The sequence below is a fragment of the Centroberyx gerrardi genome, chromosome 4 (genome assembly GCF_048128805.1).
Source record: "Centroberyx gerrardi isolate f3 chromosome 4, fCenGer3.hap1.cur.20231027, whole genome shotgun sequence".
NCBI lineage: Eukaryota > Metazoa > Chordata > Actinopteri > Beryciformes > Berycidae > Centroberyx > Centroberyx gerrardi.
In genome coordinates this window covers 26,577,210-26,603,144 of record NC_136000.1, presented here as the reverse complement: position 1 = coordinate 26,603,144, position 25,935 = coordinate 26,577,210, and the positions used below count along the sequence as shown (strand labels likewise).

The 25,935-nt window shown below is 42.9% G+C and overlaps 1 protein-coding gene across 1 annotated transcript in view; it reads right to left on the bottom strand.

Annotated features, from left to right (window-relative positions):
• necab2 (N-terminal EF-hand calcium binding protein 2) overlaps positions 1 to 20,607 on the bottom strand; it is a 101,769-nt gene extending 81,162 nt beyond the window's left edge. Inside the window, exons 1-2 of the mRNA XM_071897867.1 lie at positions 20,281 to 20,607; positions 14,148 to 14,172 (exon numbers count right to left, since the gene is read on the bottom strand). Of these exons, the coding sequence (XP_071753968.1) occupies positions 14,148 to 14,172; positions 20,281 to 20,607 (352 nt within the window). The remainder of the gene's footprint in view (positions 1 to 14,147; positions 14,173 to 20,280) is intronic.
• Between the last annotated feature and the right edge of the window lie 5,328 nt (positions 20,608 to 25,935).

Genomic DNA, 25,935 nt, shown 5'->3' with positions numbered 1-25,935 from the left:
TCTGTCTGCTTTGGAGAGGAGATCAGGAGATGAAGGGAAGGATGGAGAGAGGGAGGCGAGGCGAGAACAGGGGTAGATACCGGTGGAACAGGTGGATAACCGAGTGAGGGCGGAGAGATACAAAGCCAGGGAGAGGTAGGTAGAGCGAAGGATGATAGAGACACAGAGGGATGAGATCGGATGGAAAGGGCGAAGAACTTCCGGAATAGGGACGGTCATGGAGAGGCAGAGAGAGAGAGAGTGAGTGAGAAAGAGAGAGAGAGAGAAAGGGGGGGGGGGGGGGGATGCTCTGCGCCAAATGCCCACTCATCCCCCAGGCGAGCTCAGCTTTGTTTCAGCAGCGTTGCCAAATGCGGCGGTGCCAGGGAGTCCTGCCACGCCAGCGCCAAGGCCCCAGTTAAAAAGCCTGGGTGCAGCTCACACTGCAGAGGGAGGAGAGGAGAGAGGGAGGAGGGGGAGGAGGGAGAGGGAGAAAGAGGGCACGGCAGGGGAGGGAGGAGAGCAGGGAGGAAGCAGAAGAGACGAGGAGAGGAGGGGAGAGGGAGAGGAGAGGAGAAGAGGAGGGGAGGAGAGGAAAGGAAAGGAGAGGAGAAGAGAAGAGGAGAAGAGGAGAGGAGAGACGAGGGAGTTAGGGGAGGCAAGTGTGAGGAAGATGGAGAGGAAGAGAGAGGGAAGAAAGGGAGGAAGGAAAGAAATGGCAGATGATTGGGAGGAGAATTGGTTGGAGGATTTCGGTTGGAGAGACAGGAAGACGGAGGAAAGAAAGGGAGCAAACGGGAAGCGTGAGAAAAGGCGACGAGAGGCGGTTCATTGGGAGGCCAGCTGCCATTCTGTCCAAAATCATCATCCATTATTTTAATGTGTTTCTGAGGAAATGAACATATTCCACATCTGCCTTGGAAACAGATCATAATGGATGTGATTACAACCACTTGCTGTAAATGCTGAAGTGAAATCTGTGTACAATCATATAATAAAAACTGAGTGCAGGAAACAAAACATGGATGGTAACTTCTTTACGTTTTCTTTCATGTGACGCATGTGAGATTTTGTTTTTTTTAATAGAGTATCACTTTGGACTGATGTGAAAATGTTGAGGCCAAATCCAAGTATGAAATCCTCTTCCCTTTCTTGCGCCGCACAGGTCCATGTCTTCTTTAACACCCTTGAAAAGCGAGTTCAGAAAATGACACTTCGGCACTCGAAAGCGTCCGTTTTCCGCGTTCCCACTTTTGCATTTTTGATACCGTACCAACACTTTTGAATTTCGAGCAAACGGCTCCCCCCGTGAATGCGGTTGAAAAGAGAGGGGGATTGATCCCGACCCAGCGGAGGGCAGGAAGCGTCAGGTGAGGAAAAACGTCTTCAAAGGGGCGTCTTAACTCTGAGCCTTTGATCCAAATCCAGACGACCAAGACGCCGAACAAAGAGACCTCAATCCTCTTTGGTCTCCTCCTCTCCCTCTCTTGTCTGGGCCACCAAAGAGAACCTGCAGAGGATGCTTTCTCCTCCTCGCTGCACTCTCTCCTTCATATCACATCACTGCTGAACAAAAACCATTCAGTCAGACGAGTGGTGTGTATATTGTAATTTTGAGAGTTTGGTGGAATTATTTTATTGTGCAAACCACTTAAAAAACCAGAGTAAATTGATGAAACAAAACAAAACTAATTCACTCTCTTTTACGCTTCTCTCCCCTTCAGTTACGGTGGCCTGTAATGTAAGAGACAAGTAAACCAGCCAATTAGCGCAGGGATCCAACAGAAACGTCTAGTGCAGAGATAATATATTACCATGTGAATACTGGAGTTATAATGCTGCTCTGACATTTCCTTTTTTGGCTTGAGAACAAGGATTATTATGTCTTGAAATTCCACTGGGTGGGGAGGCAGGCCAGAAAGTGACCTGTCAACAACCCTATCAACCCCCAAGGAGATGTTATGGTCATTTTGTGTTATGAGGGTGTAAAAATGTTGCTTATTTCCTCCTTTAAATGGGAAACGTTAGCTTAAAGTCAATCAGAAATGTAAACTTAATATGCGTACACACACCTAAACACACTTGACACTAAACTCCATAACACATGCACTCTCCATCTCCTCGCCTGCTAACACACTGCAGTGAGTCAAGCGATGTCTTAACACACACACACATACTTTAGGGAAACAAAAGCTACTTTTATCTGCTGCTTCTTTTGCTGAACACACTCTGGCCAAAGCTAATGAACCTGGAAACAGATCAGGAGAGACAGCGAGAGACAGCGGGGGAGAGAGAGAAAGAGACAGAGATGCAGTAGAAAGGAGGAGAGTGGGACAGAATAAGAAAGAAGTATGAAATGCAAGCTGGGGTGCAGGGCTCTAGGCAGCCAACTGGATGGTGAGCGTTCCAACACCATAGTGAGTTTTAATTAAAGCAACTCCCCCGGGAACAACCAGCCATCCCTCCTCAATCCTGAAGCCAGCACACACACACACACATACAGATTACACACCTATTAAACCCCATAGCAATATGCACAAACAAAAGCACCCCCCCTCCAACACACACAAACAAAATTGTGATCAACATGACATCTGCTGAAAGGTTAACATGCTGTTTTGCCGGTTTTGAGATTTGCCGTAATGTTGAATTTCACTGCCATTGCGTAAACACAAAACGCCAATTACGCTCATTTAGAAGAATCGAGAGATGACATCGTCCTTTAGGCGCTGAATAAACATCATATAAGCCCATGGAAACCCATCTAAAACCCCATTATAACTTCAAAATTGTATGATTGTCAATCTGGAAAAAGGCTTTTTTTTGGGCTTAATTGCTTGGTAGAGATTCAATGTTTTCCAGCTACAGCAGCAGCTTGGGTCCCTCATATAACGTCACTGAAGTCAAGGAAATGTGAAGGCAGAAGGTTGTGGCTCCATCTTCTTCTCTGCTTTCCCCTCCTTTATACAATGGGCTGCATCTACATCTCATCCTCCTCCCCCTCTTCTTCCCATATCCCTCCCGTTTCCGCCGCTTCTTCTTCTTCCTCCTATATGAAGGCAGCAGGACGGCCTAGCGGTTCGTGAGGTCGTTCCTCCAAGCAGAGGTCTATGGTTTGATCCCCCATGCAGCCCTGCCTGCCAAAGTATCTTTGAGTAAGATACTCTACTTAACCCCTATCTGCTCCAGAGGTGCCGCAACCTGCCTGACCCCTGCACCCCGACCAGAGGAAAGAGAGAGATTTTTTTTTTCCCTTGGGGGATTAACAAAGTCTATCAAATCCTATCTTATGTCCTCCTTTATTCTTTCCACATATTCTCTCTTCTTTCCCGGTCTTGTTCGCTCAGGGCGTGTTCATGCTATTCCACTTTTTTCAAACTGTCAGCAAATTTTTTTTACCAGAATAAGAAAGGGAAGTGGCTGCAGGCGGGCTGGAAAAAGGCGTTGCACCTGGTGTCTTAGGCAGAGCAGAGCACTTTGTGAAGTTGCGAAGAGTTCAACTTTGTAGAGAAGAAGCTGCTTTTTGTGAGCTGACCAATTACAATGAAGAAGAGGCAGGATTCAGGCAGCTGACAGTTTACAACAACAACCGGAATGAAAATAGAGAAAGATTTGGTGGACAAGTTGGTAGCAGGTGATACTCTGATCATTAAGAGTTAGTATCGAGCACATCGGCTGTGTTATGGGCATTTCTGCCAAGTGTCTGAGAGTTGTAGGTACTGTTTGATATGACACTATGGTTGTTGGTCCTTATGGAAACAAAGCAATTTTTCAAATTATCAGCACAAATTGCGGTTGAGGCAGTGCTTTTCTGACAAAAAAAGCCACGCAGTGAGAGCGCACCGCTTCGTTCCTTAATTATCCCTGTGTCCCACAGAGCAAATCCCTCTTTTTCTGCCACACCTGTCTTCTCCTCTCCTGTCTCCCTCCCCTCCCCCTCTGTCCCTCGGCGTGGGGCACTTTGGGTGTTCGTTAGCGGCAGCGTCTGTGTGATTAAAGACTGCAGATGATTAGATACATCTGACACGGTTCTGACTGGCTGACTGACGAGCTGCATCGCCTACTGGCATTCAATGAGTCCTATGTCTTACAAAGTTTTCAGAAAGAAAGGACCGTTTCTCTTTGGCACCCAACAACTTTCCTGGAACTGTATTGATGTCACATACTCTGTCTGCAGAAAGAATCTTATGTATTCCAATCAAAAAAAGAACTAATGTTCTCCTATTGAATGGATTATCAAAGGTTTATGTCACCTCTATAATACCAAACAAAATTGAGTTTGTTAATCTATTCCATTTGAGGTTGTTACTTGAGGCATTATTATTCTGACTGGGCTGTTTTTCTGATTCTTCATGGAATATGAGGCTCCATGTAAACCCAGCTACTGACTGACTGGCTGGCTTTGTGTTAAAATGATTGCCTGACTGACCGGCTGCCTTAGTAGGAGACTGACTGGTTGGCTGGTTGACTGACTGGCTAGCTGGCTTCTTCGCTTATACTACACATGACCCACGAGTATTACAGTATGCTGATCCATCCCGTGTTGAAGGCAGTTTGCACTGGAATGTCTGCGTACGCAATTACGATTCCTCATCCTCACTTCTTCATGGGTGGTCAGCTTATAATGTCATCAAAAGCAGACGTGCTTCCATTACTCTTTTATGTCTTATGTCAGTTTGATCCCTGTTTCAACCCTGCTTTCGATCACGCTCGCTTTGCATAGTCGACTCTTTCATGCTGATGGTGGACGTACGCACAGTATTTCCTGGGTCGGGCATGAAAGGGGTACGAGTGGCAGACTAACTGGCTAGCAAGCAGGTTGGCTAAGTGGCAGACTGGCCTGTCCGAATGGCAAACCCACTGCCTGACTGACACGACTGAACAGCTGATGACTGGAAGGTTTAGCGTCAAGTTGACTGACTGGCTGGCTGGTAGAGTGTCTGAGTGGCAGACTGGATGATTGAGAACTATACATTTTATACCAAGGTGAAATATCACTGGAAGGCTCAACTTTAACTAAGAGCTAGGAGAAGTCTAGCTTAAAGACTTAATTTTTGATTTCGAGAGTGTGGAGAAGTCTACCTTAAATATCCAACCTCAGCTTTGGGGAATGGGAGAGTTAAGAAAGATGTAATCTGGCCTATCTTTAAGACCTGGACTGGCTTGGTAGACCAATGAATCAGCTGGCTCCATCGACCTCCTGTCCCACTGAATAAACCATGAAGTAAACGCTCCAGTACAGACCCATCATGCTGTCTGTCTGCATCAACTCATCTCTCACACTCTTGTCTCTCTCTCTTGTCAGTCTGTCTCTCTCTACACTGAATTATATTTCGCTTTCTCGCTCTCTCCCTCTCTTTCTTAACTCGTATATCTCTCTCTCCATCCATCTCTGTCTTTGTCCTCCCTTACCTCCTGCATTTGTATTCCTACTGCTTCTGTAGGGCGTACTTTCACTCCGTTGCACTCCTCCGGTTTCCTAACTTTAGATTTTCTTCTAATGCTGTGTCATTTCATTTCTCCCGCTGTTCTTCAACTTCTCTCGTCCTCTTTCCTCCTATTTTTGTCTATTTTCCTTTTCACCACTTGCCCTCATTCACTTCCTTGCTCCTATTTTGTCTCATTGGCCTTTCTGCTCCTATAGGTTTTGCAGAGCCACTGGAAAATTAGCTATAGCCTATATAACAACCGGGCAAGAAAAAGAGAGATACCTGAAAAAGATGGTTGTGGTCTGGGTGCAGGTCAATTCAGTGATGTCCTAAGTAAAAGTGAATAGTCTGATAATGTATTGGTTTCCAAATTTAGGTTACTGTTACACAAGAAACTATCTTGTCTTTAGCCGCAAGTCCATGTGGTAGGAAAGTCAGCTCAGTTAGCCCAAACTAGTTTTTTGTCTTTGCCCTTTTCTGTTCCTAGCTAACAAGCTAGTACGCTAATTTAGCAAAGCAGCTGATATAAATGTTAACATGTAACTACTAGCCACTGTTAACACTAGCTTCTACTAAATTAGCTAGCGTGCAAATCCTGTCGACAACATGACAGTGATGGTTAGCTGACCTGATAACAAGCTGACAACATCGATCATATTTATCAATGGTGAAATTATCAGTCAAAAACAGCACAGATATTAACCATGTCTACTCAGTTCTGTTGAGTTCTATATTTAGAAACCCAACCAGCTGTTCACAGTATGTTGCCCATGTGCTGAGGTCCTCCACTATGGCCGCCAGAGGGTTACGTCACCTGAAAGCCCTCTATTACTCAATGTCTCTCTCCCTCTCACTTTTCCTCCCTCTTCTCCCTCCTCCTCTCCCAGCTCACCCCTCTTTCTCCTTTCCTCCATCTCTCTGTGCTTTCCTCCGTGAGGCAGCTTGATGAATAAGTAAAAAGGGTAAATAAGTTTAGAGTAGTGCAGGAGGCTAGTAGAGAGAACATACATTTACACCCTGTCTGCAGCGAAAACTCATGATGCCCATGGCGCACTTTCTATTGTAGTAAGGCAAATATACTGCATAGCATTACCGTAAGAGGGAGGCGGGAGCCAAATGGGCTGAGAAACAAGCTTACACTGCAAAAAAATGTCCATCTTAGCCAGTCATTTAGTCTCACTTTCCCTCTGAAAATTCTACCAATGGGGTGAGATAATTCCACTCGTTTCCACTGGTTTCACTTGTTCAGAAATTTTCTAGAAAGTGTCAATATCTCGAAATAAGGCAGAATTAAGGGAGATCACGCCACTATCAAGAAAATGAAACCTGATTAAGGAAAATTCTTGAAACTAGTTGATCTGCATTGGGGACAAGTGAAGTTATCTCATCCAAGAGTCTAATTTTTTCACTTTTGTAAGAAAAATACAATTTTCAGCCTCAGTATTTGATTAGATGGCTTGTTGAGATGGATATTTATTTGCAGTGCATGACCAGAAGCTCGCTATTTCAAAGCCTCTCAGAGGAAAGCTGAGAAACGAAGAAATGAAAAAGACATCCCAACATCTCCCGTCCCATAACAGCTTGTGTTGAAGTGTTCCTCAGCAAGGCATTGAACGCCCCAACTGTTCCAGTGGAGCTGTGCGGTGGCCAACAGTATGGCTGTGATTGTACTGGGGAGTCCCTAGATGTGAATGTGTCTATGTACAGTATGCAACCCTCCTTCTCCCTGAAATGACTTCTGCACATAAGAATGTGTTCTTAGTCAGCTTGCCTGGTTAAATGGGGATCTTACTTAGGTCTTCTCCTGAAAGCAATACACTGAGTGAGCCTTATGTATCTACATTATGCAACGCTCGAGGAACAAGTTTCTTTTTTTCAATTTCTTTCTTTTTTAATTAGTTCAGTGCATTGATTAGGGTTGTAATCAGGATAGCACAAAAAAATGAAATACTGTACCAGAAAACTGGAGCCTTCTTCATAAATACAAGGCTGCCGTGTTCCAAAAATCTCAACTCCTGCCAAAAATAAAATCACACCGCTGTTTAAACATATTATTTTCATCTAAGTAAATGTCTGTTTTGCTTCTCTCTACTGCTGATTGATAACAACTTGATTCAACTCACAGCAGTACTGGACACACTGTTTGATTGACAGGTGAACTCTGGGAAGAGTAGTGCAGAAACACCACAGCAATGAGCGCTGAGCACCAAAGATGGAGACAAAATAAAGACAAAATGAGGAACTCGACTCCACCACTGTAACTGTCATGAGCCTCGTCTGACCACACCGATTAGACAAGTTGCACCCTCCTATTTGCTGTTAGCTGTATTGTTGTAATTCTGTTTAGTCTTGACAGCCTGGATAAACAAGCCTCCCTAAACTCCGTCTGCTTTCTGTCTCCGTGTCAAGCAGAGTGACGATAATTAGCAGATGGCTGATGAGTCACTAGGCGAGACGCAAAGAAAAAAAAAAAAGCAGTCATCACACTATACTGAACAGAGAGACGGGCAGGATGTCAGACACATGCTGTGATCAACAGTACTGATGGCTGCACTTAAAGGACTACATAAAGTTTTTGGGAGATTAATTGGCCCATTGGTCATCTTACCCCATTAAGAGATGAGAACACTTTAGCATACAGCTGGGTGATAGTAGGTGATTAGCATTATCTCAAAAGTGACTTGATTGGTCGACTGACAGCCAATCACACTGCTGGACAACTTTGCTCGCAAAAAGGATGACCTACATCAAACCCGACGCATAGAAGCGCCCCAACATACGCTCGCGTAAAAATAGTATACTGTTTTGGGACTACTTTCCCTGTTTACATAGGAATTAAAGTGGTGAGTAATAGGAGACTGTGTACAGCTAAAAATCACTGCACAGCGGATGAATATGTGATTGTTCACCTGAAGCAGCTCCAAAAATAAACCTGGCTACATCAGTTATAGTGAGTTAATGATATTTTATTTTTAAAATGTATGAATCCACAGGTCATGTAAGAAAAAACAGAAACAACTTTGTATTACTAAAAGGTCAGTCTTCTTGCTTTGGATAATGTTAGTATATGATCACATAGTGTATGCTAAAGTGTTACCGATGACTTTGGATTTTGGTGTTTATGTTCTCATCATTTAACAGGTAAATTGACCAACAGACCAATCTCCCAAAAGCTTGGTGTATTGCTTTAAGTTGAGGAAAACGATGACTGCCACAGATCCCTGGTCCATGGCTGACAGCCGATCGTTTGTTACTTTGAGTAGAGCTGAGGACTGAAGCCAGATGGGAGGTCATAAACGTTGTTTGAATTGAGAAAGTGAGCAAGCTGCAGGGCTTTTTCATTTTCTAGGGAGGTTTTTTTGGAGAGCAATGGAAGATTGGAAATGTGTATTTTTTTTCTGATCTTAGGATTCTCAGGACTGAGGCTGGACGTCTTTGATAACAGCTCGACTGTGAATGGTGAGACTGCAACTTTGAATGAGTCAGAAACAGTGCCAGAGGAGAGAGAACTATTTGCAACATTAAGTAGAGATGGGCCTAAAGCAGGGGGTTATTCTTTCAACAATATTTGTTTGTGATTGTGTGTATGATGTCCTCAGTTCCCTCTGAGGGCATGTTTTTTTAGGGGTGCATACGATATCCACCATGCATCCTTTGTGAAACAAATACTCATGTCATGATTCAACTCTTTCAATTCTTCAAGCATTGAATGCTTCATAAAATCGTACAGTGTGACCACCATTCAGATACAGTAAATTTTGGTACTTTTTAGAAGTGTAATTAGATTACAAACATAACTTATGTATCTGATTCAGTCAGCAGCAGTTTTTGGGGGTAATGTGTTACAAAGTAATATGTTACTGTAATCACATTACTTCTTCCTGTAACGGAGTAAAGTAAGGCATTACGGTTCCAGTTTCAGTAATCACATTACAGTTACTGATCTAACAGATCGGTCGTTACTTCTCTCTCTTTAGCCTCTTTAGTGGTGTAATGTCTATCAACAGATTCCCCTCGTCTTATCCTGCCTTCAAGTCATGTCGGAAATATCGGAATTACAGCAGGGTGCACATGAACGAGCCGACAAAGTGGTAATAATTTAATGCTGTTGGCTCTATACTATCTTTATTAAAAATCTTTAAAGAAAGATTTTGTGTCTATCATAATTTAGATACTTCTGCTGGTAATGTGAGCTTTTGTCTACAATATTGATTGATCCAATGAACACAAGTAAGCCTAGAACAATTGTTTTAGGCTGTAACGGAAAAGTAATGTAACTAATTACTTTTCATCAGGAAGTAATAGGTACAGTAATCCATTACTCTTAAGAAAAGTAATTAAAACTGTATCCCAAGTTATTAGTTCACAACACTGTTTATTTTAAGGCCAAAGATTAAGTTTCACACTGCAACAACTCAGTGGAACCACGGTATATTAGACGGGCAATTATATATCGATCCTAAAGGATTCCTATTTCACAAATGCATTTTGGAGTTCCACATTCATATGGATGCATTGTAATGCATCAGCACTCTTTCACACTCCTAGAAACGAGCCATATTCAAATCCATTCCTCCTATATGGAACATGAAACATCTCCCAGTCAGCCAAAGAGCTCCCACAAGCCTGGGAAGCTCTTAAGGTTTTTCAGGTGTTTGGCAGCGTTAACAGGTTGAAGAGATTTAAGATCCTCAGGTACAACACAGATCAATTCTTCTACATTTGCAGCCCAAGGATGCTGTACTGTAAGTTCTGCTCCGCCTGCCTCTCCCCAAGCTTTCCAGTGGAAAATGGTTAAGCAAATGTTGACAAATGATGCAACTGTTACGGAGGATTATTAGCTGCTGAAACAATCCAACAGCTGTATAACAACCACTCCGAGTCAGCCATAATAATCAGCTACAAAAGCTGACTGAGACACACACAAAAACACACACACACACTCATGCACGCACGTACACGCACTGGTACATGCACACACTCATAAACACACCCATGCGCGCTACCTGTATTTGTATTCGGCATATACGCACTGCATTCATTAACATTGTGCAAACATAGAGTATACATGCACGCATAATGCATGTGCACACGCTTATGCACACACACACACACACACACACACACACACACTTCTTGGCTTGCTGCTCTAACAGCTTGGGGGCAGAGCGGACGGCCCTGGAATCTGCGCAGTGAATGCAAAGACAGAACTCAGCCAATTAAACCTCAATTACTGCCCACTTGTCAAATATACGATATTCTCCCTTATTCCCTTGTTTCTCTCCCTCTCTTTGTCCTGCTTTTCCTTCTCTCTCTCGCTCTCTCTCTCTCTACCCTCCTCCCATTTTTAGCCACCCCCACCTCCTCCCTCTCCTTCTGTCCATCTTTCTCCTCCACCTTCTTTTCTTTTTAACAATGCTCTCCTCTCTCCGTTAGCATCTCTCTCTCTCTCTCTCTCTCTCTCTCTCTCTCACTCTCTCTCATTAAAACAGTTCCCCTGCCTTCTCCCAGGAGAGAGGAGGATAAAAATAGCTCTTCTTGAGCTCGCTCGCCGGTTCTTTCTTTCCTCCCTGTGTTCCATACATCAAATAACCACGTTTCTCTCTAATAACCACTCACTCTCTCTCTCTCTCTCTCTCTCTCTCTCTCTCTCTTCTTCACTGGTTCTCCCTCTCCCTCCCACTCTTTTTTCCCTGATTCTCTAGCCCCACCCATATCTGCCTCTTTAAAGACTCAACAGTTTTGCAGTTGCTGGCAGCGGTGGAGTTATTGAAACGTCCCGAGGGACTGTCATTTAGTTGCACTATGACAGTCCTGCAGCTTCAGCTGGCTAACCACGGCCTGACTGACTCCTCCCAGTGTGAACAACAAGGATCAGGATTGGTCAGTTGATTGGCTGTTTATTGTAAAGCAATTAAGGTCCGCTTCACTTTGGTCCTGCAAAATCCATATCTTGATAACACTAGTCCTTGGGTGAGATCAGGTGTGCTTGTTCATGTGCAAAGATAATCTAAATGAAAGAAAACCCAAACATTAATGGGATACTTTATTGATCCCACAGGGAGGTCAAAGGTCAGGGTCAACTACATCATCAGAGTTAACACAATTTGCTCGCTTAACATTTTGCTATCTCCTCCTTGTATGATGCTCTTGCTATATGCTTGATATACTGCAATCAGAGCAGTATGTACCGTATGTTTCTTCAGGCAAGATAAGAATGTCATCTTCAAAAGTGCTGGTCATGTAAAGTTATAAAGATCAAAATAAAATGCTGTATAACTTCAATTGATTTGTGTGTAGATGTGGTGGAGGATGATGTGCAGTGGACTGTATCTTGAACAGAAACATTTAGACACACAAACATTGTAGACACACACACATACACTCAGACAGGTGACTCCAAAATGACTACATAAAAGAGTCAGTAGTGTGTGTGTGTGTGTGTAAAATGTACATGGCAGTGCACGTCAAAGTGAATGGATATCTCCTTTACTGAGATCAATAGTAGAAGGCTGGGAGCATATCTGTGCTGGAGAGTCGGCAAGGGAATAATCACAGCTTGCTTGGATAGCAGAGAAACACAAACACACACACACACACACACACACACACAGACACACTGGAAGAGCAAATGGCCATCTGGCTGGTATGAAAACAAAGCTTTTTAAGCTGTTTCCTCATTAGTTTTATTCTTTCCTGTCAAAGACACAGTGATGGGATAAAAGAGAGATGCAGAAAGAAAGGAAGAGAAAGAGAGGAGAGAGGGATAGAGCAGGAACAGATATATATAGAGAGAGGGAAAGAGATTAAGAGAGATATGGAGAAGATGAAGAGAGAGAGAGAGAGACAGAGAGAGACAGAGAGAGAGAGAGAGAGAGAGAGAGAGAGCGCAGCAGAACATGCAATGCCAGAGGGTATAAACAAACTGCTCACTGGCACAGCTACAGAGCAATATAAACTTTCCCACTCAAAAAAACACTTTAATGTTCCAACATGCTAAAAATACAGCACACTGCAGCAGCGAGAGCTCAGACAGCAATATCTTTGAGTCAGAGTTTGGAACTCGGTAGTTTCCTCAACACTAGAGGCTTCAAAGCTCAAGGAATCTCTCCAAACAGATGTCTATATTGACACACAAGCATCCGTCAGCAAACCTAACCGAACCGGTTCAGAATAGAAACAGGCTGTGAGGTCTTCTCACAAGAACAAGATTTTTTCCCCTGCAACTTTTTTTCCCTGGAACCAAAACTGTAAATCTGTTTGAAAAGAGGACTTTGGTGCTGCGTTTCCAAGATAACGAACACTGAATGACACTGAGGTAATCCCTAACCCCATTTAGGAGCATCGCATGCCATTCATATTGAATTGTATTGTATCGTATTCTATCGTATGGTATCATATCATTATCATGTCATATCGGATATTATAATATCGCATCATATATCATATCATATATCACATCATGTCATATCATATATCACATCATATTGGCTCATATTGTGTCATATGACAGTATCATACCGTATCTCATCATATCATATTGTAGTGTATTGAATCACATCGTATCATTGTATCGTATCATATCATATTGTATCACATTGTATCATATTGTACTGTATCGTACTGTATTGTATCATATCATATTGTATCATATTGTACCGTATCGTACTGTATTGTATCATATCATATTGTATCATATTGTATCGTATCGCATCGTATCATATTGTATCATGTTGTATCGTGTTGTACTGTATCATATCATATCGTATCATATTGTACTGTATCATATCATATCATATCATATTGTATCATATTGTATCATATCGTACTGTATCGTATTGTACTGTATCGTATCATATCATATCATATTGTATCATATTGTATCATATCGTACTGTATTGTATCATATCATATCGTATCATATTGTATCATATCATATTGTATCGTATTGTACTGTATCGTATCATATCATATCATATTGTATCATATTGTATCATATCGTACTGTATCGTATCGTATCGCATTGTATTGTATTGTATCATATTGTATCGTATTGTATCATATTGTATTGTATCGTATCATATTGTATCATATTGTATTGTATCGTATCATATTGTATCATATCATATCATATCGTATCATATCGTACCATACCATATCGTATCGTATCGTATCGTATCGTATCGTATCGTATCGTATCGAATTGTATTGTATTGTATCATATTGTATTGTATCGTATTATATTGTATCGTACCGTACCGTATCGTATCATATCATACTGTATGGTAGCATATTGTATCGTATCATATCATACTGTATGGTAGCATATCGTATCGTATCATATCATACTGTATGGTAGCATATTGTATTGTATCATATCATATCGTATCGTATCATATCATATCATATCGTATCGTATCATATCGTAGAACACTTATGCACCTGTAGTGGTACCAACCAGCTGTAGTCAAAGGTAAAACACAGAGTTGGACTGTGGTCCAGGGATAAAAGATCTAAACTTTATTTAACTTGGGTTAAATAAAATTCAGTTACCTAAGCTACATGGGAAGCACTCAATGAAGCCATTTTTTCAACTAATACATTAAGTTATAGGCTGCTCAAATGTCAGGCAAGTTCACTCGAGCACACCTCATTACTTCAGATACTTGTAAGCCATTTTCATGTATTTTTTCCCCTTGTCCTGAGAGAACAATTGAGATAGTCAAAGAATTCACTCACCATCTTTATCAGCTCTTCGGAATATCTGTGAACAGAAAGCAAGAGAGCGGTGTTAGTATTAGTGGAGGTACTGAAAGGTGGATAGAGCATAGACAGAGGGGGGTTTACAGGTCATATACCAGCCAGTGAGGGCAGACTCTTTCTATTACAGTAAAAAAACGTGATTCACAAGCCACCCGCAGTGGGTGGAAAGCGCACAAATAATTGTGCTGCCAAGTAAATAGCTACACAGTGTGCTGTCGCTGTTCATATATATTTAAATTCAGTTATCCATCTGCATGTCAGCGCAAAAACGACCCCTTTCTATGCAAATGAGGCTCCTTACAGGGTGCGTCCAATTCGAAAACATTATTGCTAATTGCCACTCGCAATTAAGGTGAAATTGTTAAGACCTTCTGAAAGTTGGCGGTAATGGAGGTTTAAAGGGGGATGTGATGCGCACACTTTGCAGTTACTATGGCAGCTGTGATTGTAGCCAGGCCAACATCCAAGGCCTGCTAGAGAGGGGATATTTTGAAGGAGAATATCACTGGAGACTGAAATTATTTGCTGTCCTAGGTTGCAAAGTCATAAAATTACTGACTTACTTAATGAGATCAAGGAGGAGATTGATTAAGCTGCTGTCAACACTTCAGGTTCATGCATCTGGCTCCTTCCAGACACCTGTTGCCTGCGGCTGCGGGGCATCGCAGACATCTATCAGCCGATGTCAGTGGCTTGGTCCAAAGACGTTATTTCTACGTTTATCCCGATGCTAATTGAAATCAGTGCTCAATTGTGTGGGCGTGTCCGCGCGATTACTTGATTTGCGCAGTTTCTTTAGGAAATTGCACGTTAAATTATTATTCCGAAATACAATATAACACGTTTGAGGCAAAAAATCACAACTCAAAGTTCATCATTCTATACCTGTAAAATATACAGGATCCAGTTACTTACTAGTCCTTTAAAATGCATCTTAATTTTTTTTTGTTTTCATTTCTACTTTGGTGCCATGAATCATTTTGTAAGAGTAGATATCACTTTATAAATGGTGGGATATCTCATTTTGGAATTAAACTCTATGCTCACACATTCTCTAGAAGTACACTGTCTCTGTTTACTAATTCTGTTTTCTGGGATAAAGAGCATTGAATATCAGCTTTTGTTTTGAAGTCACGGAAGAGATCTGACATGTTAGACAAAGAGCTATTTCAGATGTTTTGACAGGCCCATTACTAACATTTGTGCATGCTGCATTTTGAGACTGAAGCTGATGCATTTTTGAAAATTTAATCAGGTTTGTGAATGGGCATCCTGGGCTCTGGGGCAAGACATTTAGTCAGGTTTCAATTCAAGTAAAAGGTGGCTAAACAGACGTAATGTGTTTATGTGTTTTTCAAGCAGAGTAGAGAGTGATTGCACTAGTTCTTCGCAATAAAAACAGAACCCAGAGGGTAAATAACACATAATAGAAATGTTCAGTCTTCCAATCATTTTGTTGATTTTAGGCAAAATCAATACGGCACATAAGTCCACACAGAAACTCAATCAGACACACATGAAAGTACACACACACACACACACACACACACTTGTAAATAGTGTGTCTCAGCCAGATAATGTGCAGTGATGTGTGTGAGACTTGTTAGGAGCCAAGGGACTGAGAAGTTTATTAGTCTGACAGAGGATGAACGCTGAGACACAAACACAAGTACGCTCACACACACACACACACACACACACACACACACACACATACACACATGCATGAACACACACATATGAACACTAAAGAAAGCCATTGATCTATAGGTGATTGATGATCAGTTGCTTTATACATGTGCTCTTGCACTCATACTCTCTCTCTCTCACACACACACACACACACACACACACATACACACACCCCACTATTCTGGGAGCTAATTTATAGCTCCAGTGAAAGTGCTGCTTTCTCTATGGTTTTGAAATTGGCAGGGCTGATTCTGTGTTCCTGAAGAAATAGCTTTTATCAGAGCTTCAGCTGAGCTTTTGTGTGTGTTATGAACTGTTACTAGCAACGACTTACAGAAAACAGCACAATGACAATGGGTAGACAGAGAGACAAAAGAAATGCGAGGTAGATGCAGTAGGTAGACAGAAAGCGAGAGGGAGTGGCAGGCAGGTACAGCGTGTGTGTGCTGTGTTTGTGTGTGTGTGTGTGTGTGTGTGCATAGAGAGAGATGGTGAGACTGAATGTGCAACACAGCCTGCACTGGCAAGGTAAAGTCGACGAGATCTCCGCTATTCAACCCTTTGTCGTTGTGTTTTGAATCAAAAGAATATTTTCCTAATTCATATTCTAATATCATTCAAGTTTTAGAACCAGCGTGATCTGCACAGAAACCAAAGGGAAAGATGAAACAGCTCGGGTGCGACTTCTTACCAGTCATTGACTTATCATTGACATTTTGCTAAACGTCTCGCAGCAAAAAGGGGATTTTAAATGTCACTGAACAAGAGACTTTCTTTTTCAGCAAAGGGTCACAGAAGTTTGATTGTCTTTCATTGAGTGGATAATGAAAAGGTCAGATCTGTTTGAAATATTATACATCACATCATGTTAGAACTCTTGCGCTCGTCTAATCTTTTGATTCGAAATAGCACACGCACACACACACACACACACACACACACACACACACACACTGCAGCAGAGCAGCAGAGCACTCACACACCCCTGTGCCACTGTATATGTGTGAACATTCATTAGTAAAGGGTTGAAAGAGCATGGGGAGTGTCAAAATGTGGGTGACCCAGTTTCCCTCTACTTCAGATGAAAAATAAAGGGGACAAACCTCCACCTCTCACAACACAAACACACACACACACACACACAGGCAGCTCTTCACCAAAAATAGACTGACAATGGCTTGGAAGACGCTTGTGAAAATTCAAAAGGTTTCCACTGACTTCAAACGGCAACAGTGTTCACAAAATGTTAAGAAGCTCTGAGACCAGGTGGATATTAAACAGCCGGAGCAGCTAGGCTTGCCTTCAAATCATAGATCGGAACTGACCTTAACTTAACCCCCATCACACAGACAGGATGCCAAAGTCTACCTCTGATCTCTGGGAGGAGCTGTGAACAACAATGGCAGTGTTTGAAATTAAAAAAAAAATAAAAAAAGTCTAAAAAGTACACACAGATTCCCTTCCCCTCGCGGGTTGAGAGGAACAGAACTCGAATAAAACTTCAAAGAGTATTTGCACATCAAAATCAATCCGAGTGTGTCGGAAAATAAGACTTCATTTTATTTTTCATTCTTCTCACAGACCTCCCTCATCGACTGTTAACAGCAAGGTTAAAGGAAAGGAGAGGAACTATTTTACTGTTCAAAGTCGAGTGTTTTGCTGTTTTAATGAGATGCATAGGCATCATTTGGTGGCAATGTAGATGGACAGTCATGACCAAAAGTCATTTTATATTACGCTGCTCACTTTGTTATCCACAGTGATTTTTTTCCCAGGTTTCTATATTTAATGGTGCCAATGGAGTTCTTCATTGTCTCAAGCTGTTGAACTTGCATTAAAATGATTTTGCATGTCTGTCTTTGTGTGCAAAAACTCTTGTAAAACTGTTCCTAAAAACAGCTGGTGCCGTTTGAACAGGTCAGAGCGAACGTCATTAGCGGCTCAGATGAGCGACGTTCCAAATGACAAGCTGTTCGCCATTGTTCTGCTTTCTGACTGCACCCTGGGGTGCACTCAACTTCGCAGAAACAGCCAGCTCCGGAGCTGCCGGAGAGAAAGACACGCTTGGAGAGGAGGGAGAGTGCTGCGGCGAGGAGGCGGAAGGTGTGTGTGTGTGTGTGTGTGTGTAAAGAGTTGTAACAGAAATGCAGAGTGAGAAGAAAATGAGAGACAGCAAGGGAGAGAAACAGAGAGAGCGGGACAGATCGAAATAGAAACACAGGAGAGAAACAGAGAGAGAGAGAGAAAGAGAGAGAGCGAGAGAAAGAGAGAGAGAGAGAGAGAATTTTCTATGCTGTATCGCCTAACCTTATTAAGAATGGATGTTTCCCAGCCTGGCTGAGCAGAGGAGAGGAAGATGAAAGAAGAGATGGAGAAGAGAGGGGGAAAAAAAATAGGAGATAACAAGAGAGGAAAGACGGGAGAAGAAGACAAGAGAGGAGAGGAGACAAATGGAGAGAGGAGAGGAGAGGAGAGGAGAAAGGAAGAGAGGAGGTTAAGGAGCTCTGAAGGATGAGAGGGCAGCATTGTTAGAAAAGAAAGGTGCAGCAGGGTTATGACAACGGAGGAGAGGGAGAGAACATTTAAAGATGAGAAAGAGGTAGAAATCAGCAGAGTGGGGCTACTGAGGAGAATGTTGCCAGCAGGCACACACACACACACACACACACACACACACACACATCATTCAAAACCCTTTGTCTTGGACTCCTTCACCATGATAATAATTCTGGGTTCAATAATAGGCTATCGGGAAATGGCAAATGCGATTGACATTTGAAAGTTCAAGCCAATGCGGAAAGTGAGCTGGAAAGAAAATGCCAGAAGGAGGCTGTGATTTCACCAGCGCTCTCAGAGGGCGGGGCATCATGCACACTTTCCAGACCGCATACACAGATTACACACAGCATCATCTGAGTGCAGAACCAGGCCTGGCCCATGTTTGTGTAACCTGATTGTAATGGCACATGAAAAAGGTGTTTCTTTTCTGTTTTCAGGCCAGGACCCAAACTTCAGACATGCAGCCTGCAGGGTGACTAAGTGTAATGAAAACACACTCCCAACAGCAGAAACAGGACACAGAGCCATTATGGGGCCTGACTCAGAGGTTATGAAACACTGCTGGGCTGCGTCTAAGCTCTGGATGTCAAGAGTGGACGATCTGCTGTTCGGTCTGATACATAAAGGAGGAGGAGCTTCCAATTAAGCTATCCCCCTCTTCCTCTCTCTTTCTCTCTCTCTCGCTCACACACACACACACACACACACACACACACACACCTTTATTAGTTTACTGGGATACATTTGGCCCTCCGGACTTGATCATAATTAGTTTTAATTTCCACGCACCCCTTCCTCATCAATCTATCAGTCTATCTAGGTCGTGGTCAGGGTCTGTGTAGCAACTGAACTAGTTTCCTTATAAGTTTTTTTTTTACCCCCTTAAACCATTAAAGTAATATAAGCTGATCTCCGAGGGGAAAATTTACTAGGGCGCTGATGAAAAAGAATCTACTACTATTGATGCCCCGACCTAAATCAATGCTGCGCTGCGTAATTGCCACGTAGAGGCTGCATCATTTAACAAGTTTAGGTATATGTGTTATAAAAGCCTCAGAGCAAGAAACATAGATTGATGCATTATATCACGATAGAACAGAGTCTTGTGATTATGGTTTATGATAGCGTCTGTAATGCAGGGGTGTGATCGGGACAACTGAAAACAAATTACGGAGAAGGGAACAATATATTTTCATAGAAATGATTTTTGTGAGTTAAAAAAAAAAAAAGCTTAAATCCCGAATAAACGAGTTGAACATTTTCAGCACTGATGCTGAACTTAACATGGATAGGTGTAGTAATGGCGAAGTGCGTTGGTGTGCGCTTCAGACTTTCCTCGGACATAAAAACACAACCAAAACACGCAAGTAGGGCTATACAGAATAGCGTCATTAATTTGAACGTAGAATGATTTTTGTAGTCTACTCTGATATGGAAAAAGAGGATTTACAAATCAAGCCAGGCTTAACAGTTTCTTTGGCCATTTATTGAACTGTTAAAGTTTATATGCGGCGTATATCCAATATCATTTAAATAGAGGGGGCAATAGCCTATATTTCCCCAACATGTAGCGGGATGGGGCGGCAGAGTGGACAAGTGTTTAGAGAGCGTCACAGGTTTGATCCACGTGTCCTGTCGAAGTGTCAGAGCAAGACAAAGCCCTACCTGCTCTGGATAAGAGCGCCCGCTAAACGCCTCAACGGTGAACTGTAACATCATCTGTGCGTAAGTGCGCACTGCACCGGTCCGTACGCGCCGCTCGCCGGATCCGTTTCTCCCTCACCCGCCCACCCACCCGAGCTGTCAAAGCATCAGGAAGACCGCAGCCTACAGCCCGCGGGTCAGTCTCCATACTCACATCCAAAATAACGGAGATGCCTTTCCGCGGTTCGGGGGCGAAGAACTGCTCCTGAGCCACGGCCACCTCCTCCTTGCTCCCGGCGTACTCCCGGCTGGAGATGTTCTTGTTGTCGCTCATTTTGGTGACGATCCAGCGGACGAGCCCGTCGATTCCACCGGGCTGGGCGCCGCTGTTTCCGGACTGCGCTGCCGTCGCGGACTCGCTGTCCTGACCGGCCACGGGATTGGGCTGCTCTCGGCTGTCCTGGGCCCGGAGTTTGGCTTGTTCTTTGTTGAGCAGTTTGTGGACTCCGTCCCTGCAGTAGCGCGCTGCCTGCTCACACATCCTTTTGCTGCGGAGCGCTCATGCTGCGCTCTATGGGGGAGAGAGAGCAGCCCCCCCCCACCTCCCCTATTACATCACAGCACCCACCCCAAAACACACCCACCCTACATATCCACCCCACATCTATCTATCCATCTATTTATCTAACGAAAAATATCTGTAATACTCTTATAGGGACGTATGGTGTGTGGTACTTTTTTTTTTTTTTTTTTTTAATCTAATATAGGCTAGTATCATTATTCTACAATATAAGATATTATGTATAGTTTGGCTGTGATTTCTGTATATGATCCTTTTTAAATGTTTTGTAGAATGACTGTAGGTTTTCTTTTTTTAATCTTGGTTCTGCTAATCTTGGCAGCCCGGTAACATCCATCCATGTAGTTTTACTAAAGCCAGAGACCACAAAGGAGTATTTGGAATAAACTCAATGTAATCACCGCACTCAGCACCACTCTGTCACTCCTTTAGGTCTGATTTTGTTGTCTGAGAGCAAGGTAAGGGTGTAAGAAAGACGATGTGATCCATCCCCTTTATTAACACATCACCTCACGCTTCCCCTCATATGTAATGTCTAAACTGGGTGAAGACCATACTGTACTTCCCTAACACCCCTTTAATGGACCTGGTGCAGCTAGCTGTGTCCCCATGGGATGAGGACTGGCAGGTGAGTATCAGAGGAGTTTCTCGTGCAGTTAGGGGAGTGTCAATTCATTAGTCCAGCTCCTCATTAGGACTGCTTGTGTGTGTGTGTGTGTGTGATGCGACAGATCTAACCTTTGGTAATGAGGGGCTCCCCCAGCTCTGCCCTTTCAGCTGAGCAGCTAGTCTACCCTGCTACTTGCTGTTTCTAACGGCACACAGTGTGTTGTGGACAAATTAGCCCCTGCTGGAAAAGAGTTGACAGTTTAGGACACGGGTTATCAGGATGACCAAAAGGGCAAAATATCAGGTTAATTATGTATCTAACCCATTTCTGAGCCACTAGAATTGGGATAGAAGAAGTACTAGAGGAATGTGGTGAGAACACTTGGCATGATTGCCCCCCTGTGGACATGAGTATGTAATGACAAGCCAGGGCAGGTTTTCTCTGCAGAATTTATTCAGTTAATCATTAAAACATAATAAGGCACATTTATGAACACTAGCAATACAAAACATAAATACACAAAGGGCTACTCTGGGTGGTATTTTTGGCTTTGTAATAATAATTAAGGCGTTGGATAGATTATATAACGCATAACTGAGGCATCATGAATAACTCCACACTATAAATCTGTAAAACTTTATATAAAAGTTTATTTTGTATCTTGAGTCTAAAGGGTTGGCTATGTGTGTTTGTACTTTGGCGTCTGTGCGTGTATGTTCTTGTGTGTGTGTGTGTGTGTGTATGTGTGTGTGTGTGTGTGTCTCTACGACACACTCTCCCTCTGGCCTGTCTCGGGGCAGTAGCCCTTCAGGTAGTAGACCCAGCAGCAGGTTTTTCCGAGGCCCTCGGAGCGTTGGGTAGAGACGGTCAGCTTGCCGAAGCAGGGCCCCCGAGAGCCTGCCGGAGGGGCCTCAAATGTCACCAGGATGTTGTGGGTCTTTTTGGAGCGGATGTTGTCCACCCCTTTCACGCTGAAGCACGGGTTGTCCACCTAGGAGGGGGTTGAGGCTTAGATTAGGTCGATTATAGATTAAACATCAAGTAGAGCAGCAGCATAAATACCTGTGAGGCAGCCTTGAGCAAGGTGCTCAGCCCCCGGCTGCTCCTAAATGCTAAATGTGGGTAACTGCATGAATCTGAAGCACAGCACTGTGGAAAACAAGCATGCTTCACAAACCTCCCTAGATAAAGATTAAAAAGGTACAGAATGAAGGACGGAGTAGGCTTTTTGAATCAAGCAAGAGAGAGGGAGAGAAGCAGAGGGAGAGAGAGGAAGTTCAATAGCAATAATTCCAGGCTTAGAGAAAGTTATTGATGTGGGGGATATGTGTGGGTGCATTGTACAGCAAGTCCCCTGCTATTGTTAGATGATATTCCCATTGCAACAGTATGTGTGTGTTTCCACTACAGTACAAAGAGTGAGGAAGACAATTCAAAAGAGAATTTGAAAGAGAAAGAAAGTATGTAAGTATGTAAGTGTAGACAATCTGTAAATAACAGGCTTGTTAACTCAGGGAGAGGGGCAGGCGGGAGAGAAGGAAGAGTCACTAATGGAAGGACAAGGTCAGAGACAAATTTTCTCAACTGAAGGAAGCAAGACTGCACCGCTCTCTTTAACTGTCCAAAGCTCAATTTAAGCCAGCTGGCTTAACATTGGCTGACAGAATGAATCATACACTCTTTTTGGTTTGGTTTTCATGATCTGGTTATTACCTTATTGTGTCCCACCGGCTCTGCAGGAAGACGCTCTTGAAGGGGATGGATATATATATATCTATCTATATATATATAGATATATATATACATATACATATACATATATTAATGTGTTTGAACACAAAACCAGCCTGTCCACATCGCATATGCGCACATACATGGTGAGCATGCATGCGTGGGTGCAGGTGTGTGTGTGTGTGTGTTGTACCTCTGCAGCTTGGTGAGCCAGTTGTGTACAGGGAGCAGCTCTGTGTGCTGAGTCTTGGCAGGAAGCTGGTGGATAATGGTGGCCTCCACCTTGGGAGGCTCAGCAGTTCCCTGCAGGGAGTACAGCATGCCTGTACCATCAGGGAAGGAGAGAAACACTGATCCCTGAGGAGAGGAAGAGGAGGAGAGACATAACAAGTTAGGATCTGAGGTTGAGGTTAGGGAATAGGTTTAGGAAAAACAGGGAAAAACAGGGACAAGGAAGGACAAGAACACTGAAGAGGAGAAGAGAGGAGAGAGCAGCGAAGGAGAGGAGAGGAGAGAAAAGAGGCAAAGATGAGAAGATGAGGGAACAGGCATAGGCGGCGCTATTGGGGGGCTAGATGTGCATGCATCTGCAAGCAAAATTGTCATGAAAAAAAAACAGCAGCCCAGTGGCAGAAAATGGGAGAGTGAGCAAGCGAGAGACAGAGAGGCGAGCGGGAGGGAGAGAGAGAGTTTACATTTAGATTGCAGGTTGTGGCTTTAAGGAGGCGAGGTGACAGGTGGCAAGAATGAAGCACCAAAAGAAATCCTGTTTAGGGCCCCCCAATGTCATTAGAGGCTGTGACTTGGGCCCTGTGGCCTACAGTTAGGGGCCTGAGGCAGGTAAGTGTGTGTCAGGAACTCAGAATATTTTGGGGCTCCTAGTGGTCTGAGGCCCCAGGGCATGTGCCCTGTATGCTCGGTCGGTAATACAGGCATGAACTAGAACTATAAAAACACACCGGCGCTATTTGACAAAGACTATCGCCTATAAAAATGTTGAAAAGAAACGTGACATACCGGTCGGGGTCAGAAGAGCTCTTGGAATTAGCAGTAAGGCTGTTTACTGACCTGGAAGCTAGTTAAATCGCTAACTTTTGCTAGCTAATTAACAAAATAGCATCATGTCTTGGCCAACCTGACCACAAATGCGCTATCATCCTATGTTTTTAATATTTTTAATATAACAGCATGTGTCCCTCCAGTAGCCTGTTGAAACCGTTTAGCCACGGTGAAGCTACAGGAGACTTGACTCTTTGATCCACAGTAGAGTGTCACCTACTGGTAAAGAAATAAATAGCTTCACTTGGTGGCCATTAGCTCTCATATAAACAAGCACAATAATGTAATTAAAGCGCCGTAAAAGAAAATTATTATCTGAGAGAAATTAACAGTTGTGTGTATGTATGTATGTACATGTGTATATTATATATATATATATATATACACACATACTTATAGTAATATAACTTAGAATATATGTATAGTCTACATATATGTATAAATATACTTAAAATAAATTCTATTAAAATATTTCTAGGTTTCTGTTGTGACTATGCTCATAGTATCGCTAATTCTAATGCAATGTAAAATGAAACATGCTTACGTTCTCAAGTATCTAGTCAAATTTACAATATAAAAACTTATTTCATTTGAAATAGAAATAACAGTGATATTACTTCAAAATATGTATATATATATATATATATATATATTCTAACCATTTTCATTAGACAAATACGCTGCACAAATTCCAATGGCTGTCATTTTTGGAACATCTAATGTAACATACTTGAAAACATCTGTGAACTGCTTTAAGAAGGTGCTATTGACTTCTAAAGATGCACTGTTAAATAAAGGCTAAGAACACGTCTTTTCCCAAAAAATGTTCCCTCCTTCAGTCAAAATCAAGGTCATTTTTCTTTTTTTTCAAACTGATGGAGAGGAGGGTGAAGCCTGGTGGTATTGACTGATAGAGAAGAGTGGAGCCTGGTGTTAATGGCTGATAGAGAGGAGAGTGGAGCCTGATGGTACTGGGTGCTTTTCTCCATGAAGGACTTTGTAACTTCTTATTTTCAAAAGTGCTATGAAGTAAAACTTACTTACTGACTTACCTGCTTATTTACTTACAATTTACAGTTAATACAGTAGCCTATATAGTATATAACAGATCGGAAATCAATACTTTCAGACTACAAGAACGCCTAACTCTGCTACCTTCAGACAGCTTGCTCAGCAGATCAGAAACCGAATTGTATCAACAAACAATTACACCAAGACCTGAGAACAGTGTATCACAACTCACTCCAGCTACCATATAATTCTAAAAATTATTCTATTTACGTGTAAAATCGTAGGAGGCTGCAGCTGCTGCTCTGAGCTAATAGGACGCCTGACACTGCTGGCATGGAACAGCACACTCAATATATCAGAAACCGAACTGTATCAACGAATATAGGCTAAAGGGACGGCTGACTCTGCTGGCTTGAGACGGCCCACTCAGCAGATCAGAAACCGAATTATATCAACTAACAATCATACCGAGATCTGAGGACAGTGTATCACGCTGGCTACCAAATCTCTAAAAACCTATTTATGTCTAAAACTACACTATTTACAGTACCTGCAATCAGAGTCTCAGGTGTCTCATGGGAGGAGGGGGGCTGCTGCTGCTGTCATCGCTGCTAGCCTTCCTCTTCCTCCGACTCTGAAGCATCGCCACGTCTCTGGGCCTGGGGAAGGTACAGAAGGGACAGCTAAAGGGACGGCTGACTCTGCTGGCTTGAGACAGCCCACTCAGCAGATCAGAAACCAAACTGTATCAACAAACAATCAAACCTGGGGAAGGTACAGAAGACGGACAGCATCATGTGGCCCTCTGGACTGTAGTCAGTCAGCCTCCACCGACCCTCCAGCTCCCCTCTCACAGGGCAGCAGACTGGGGAGATGAC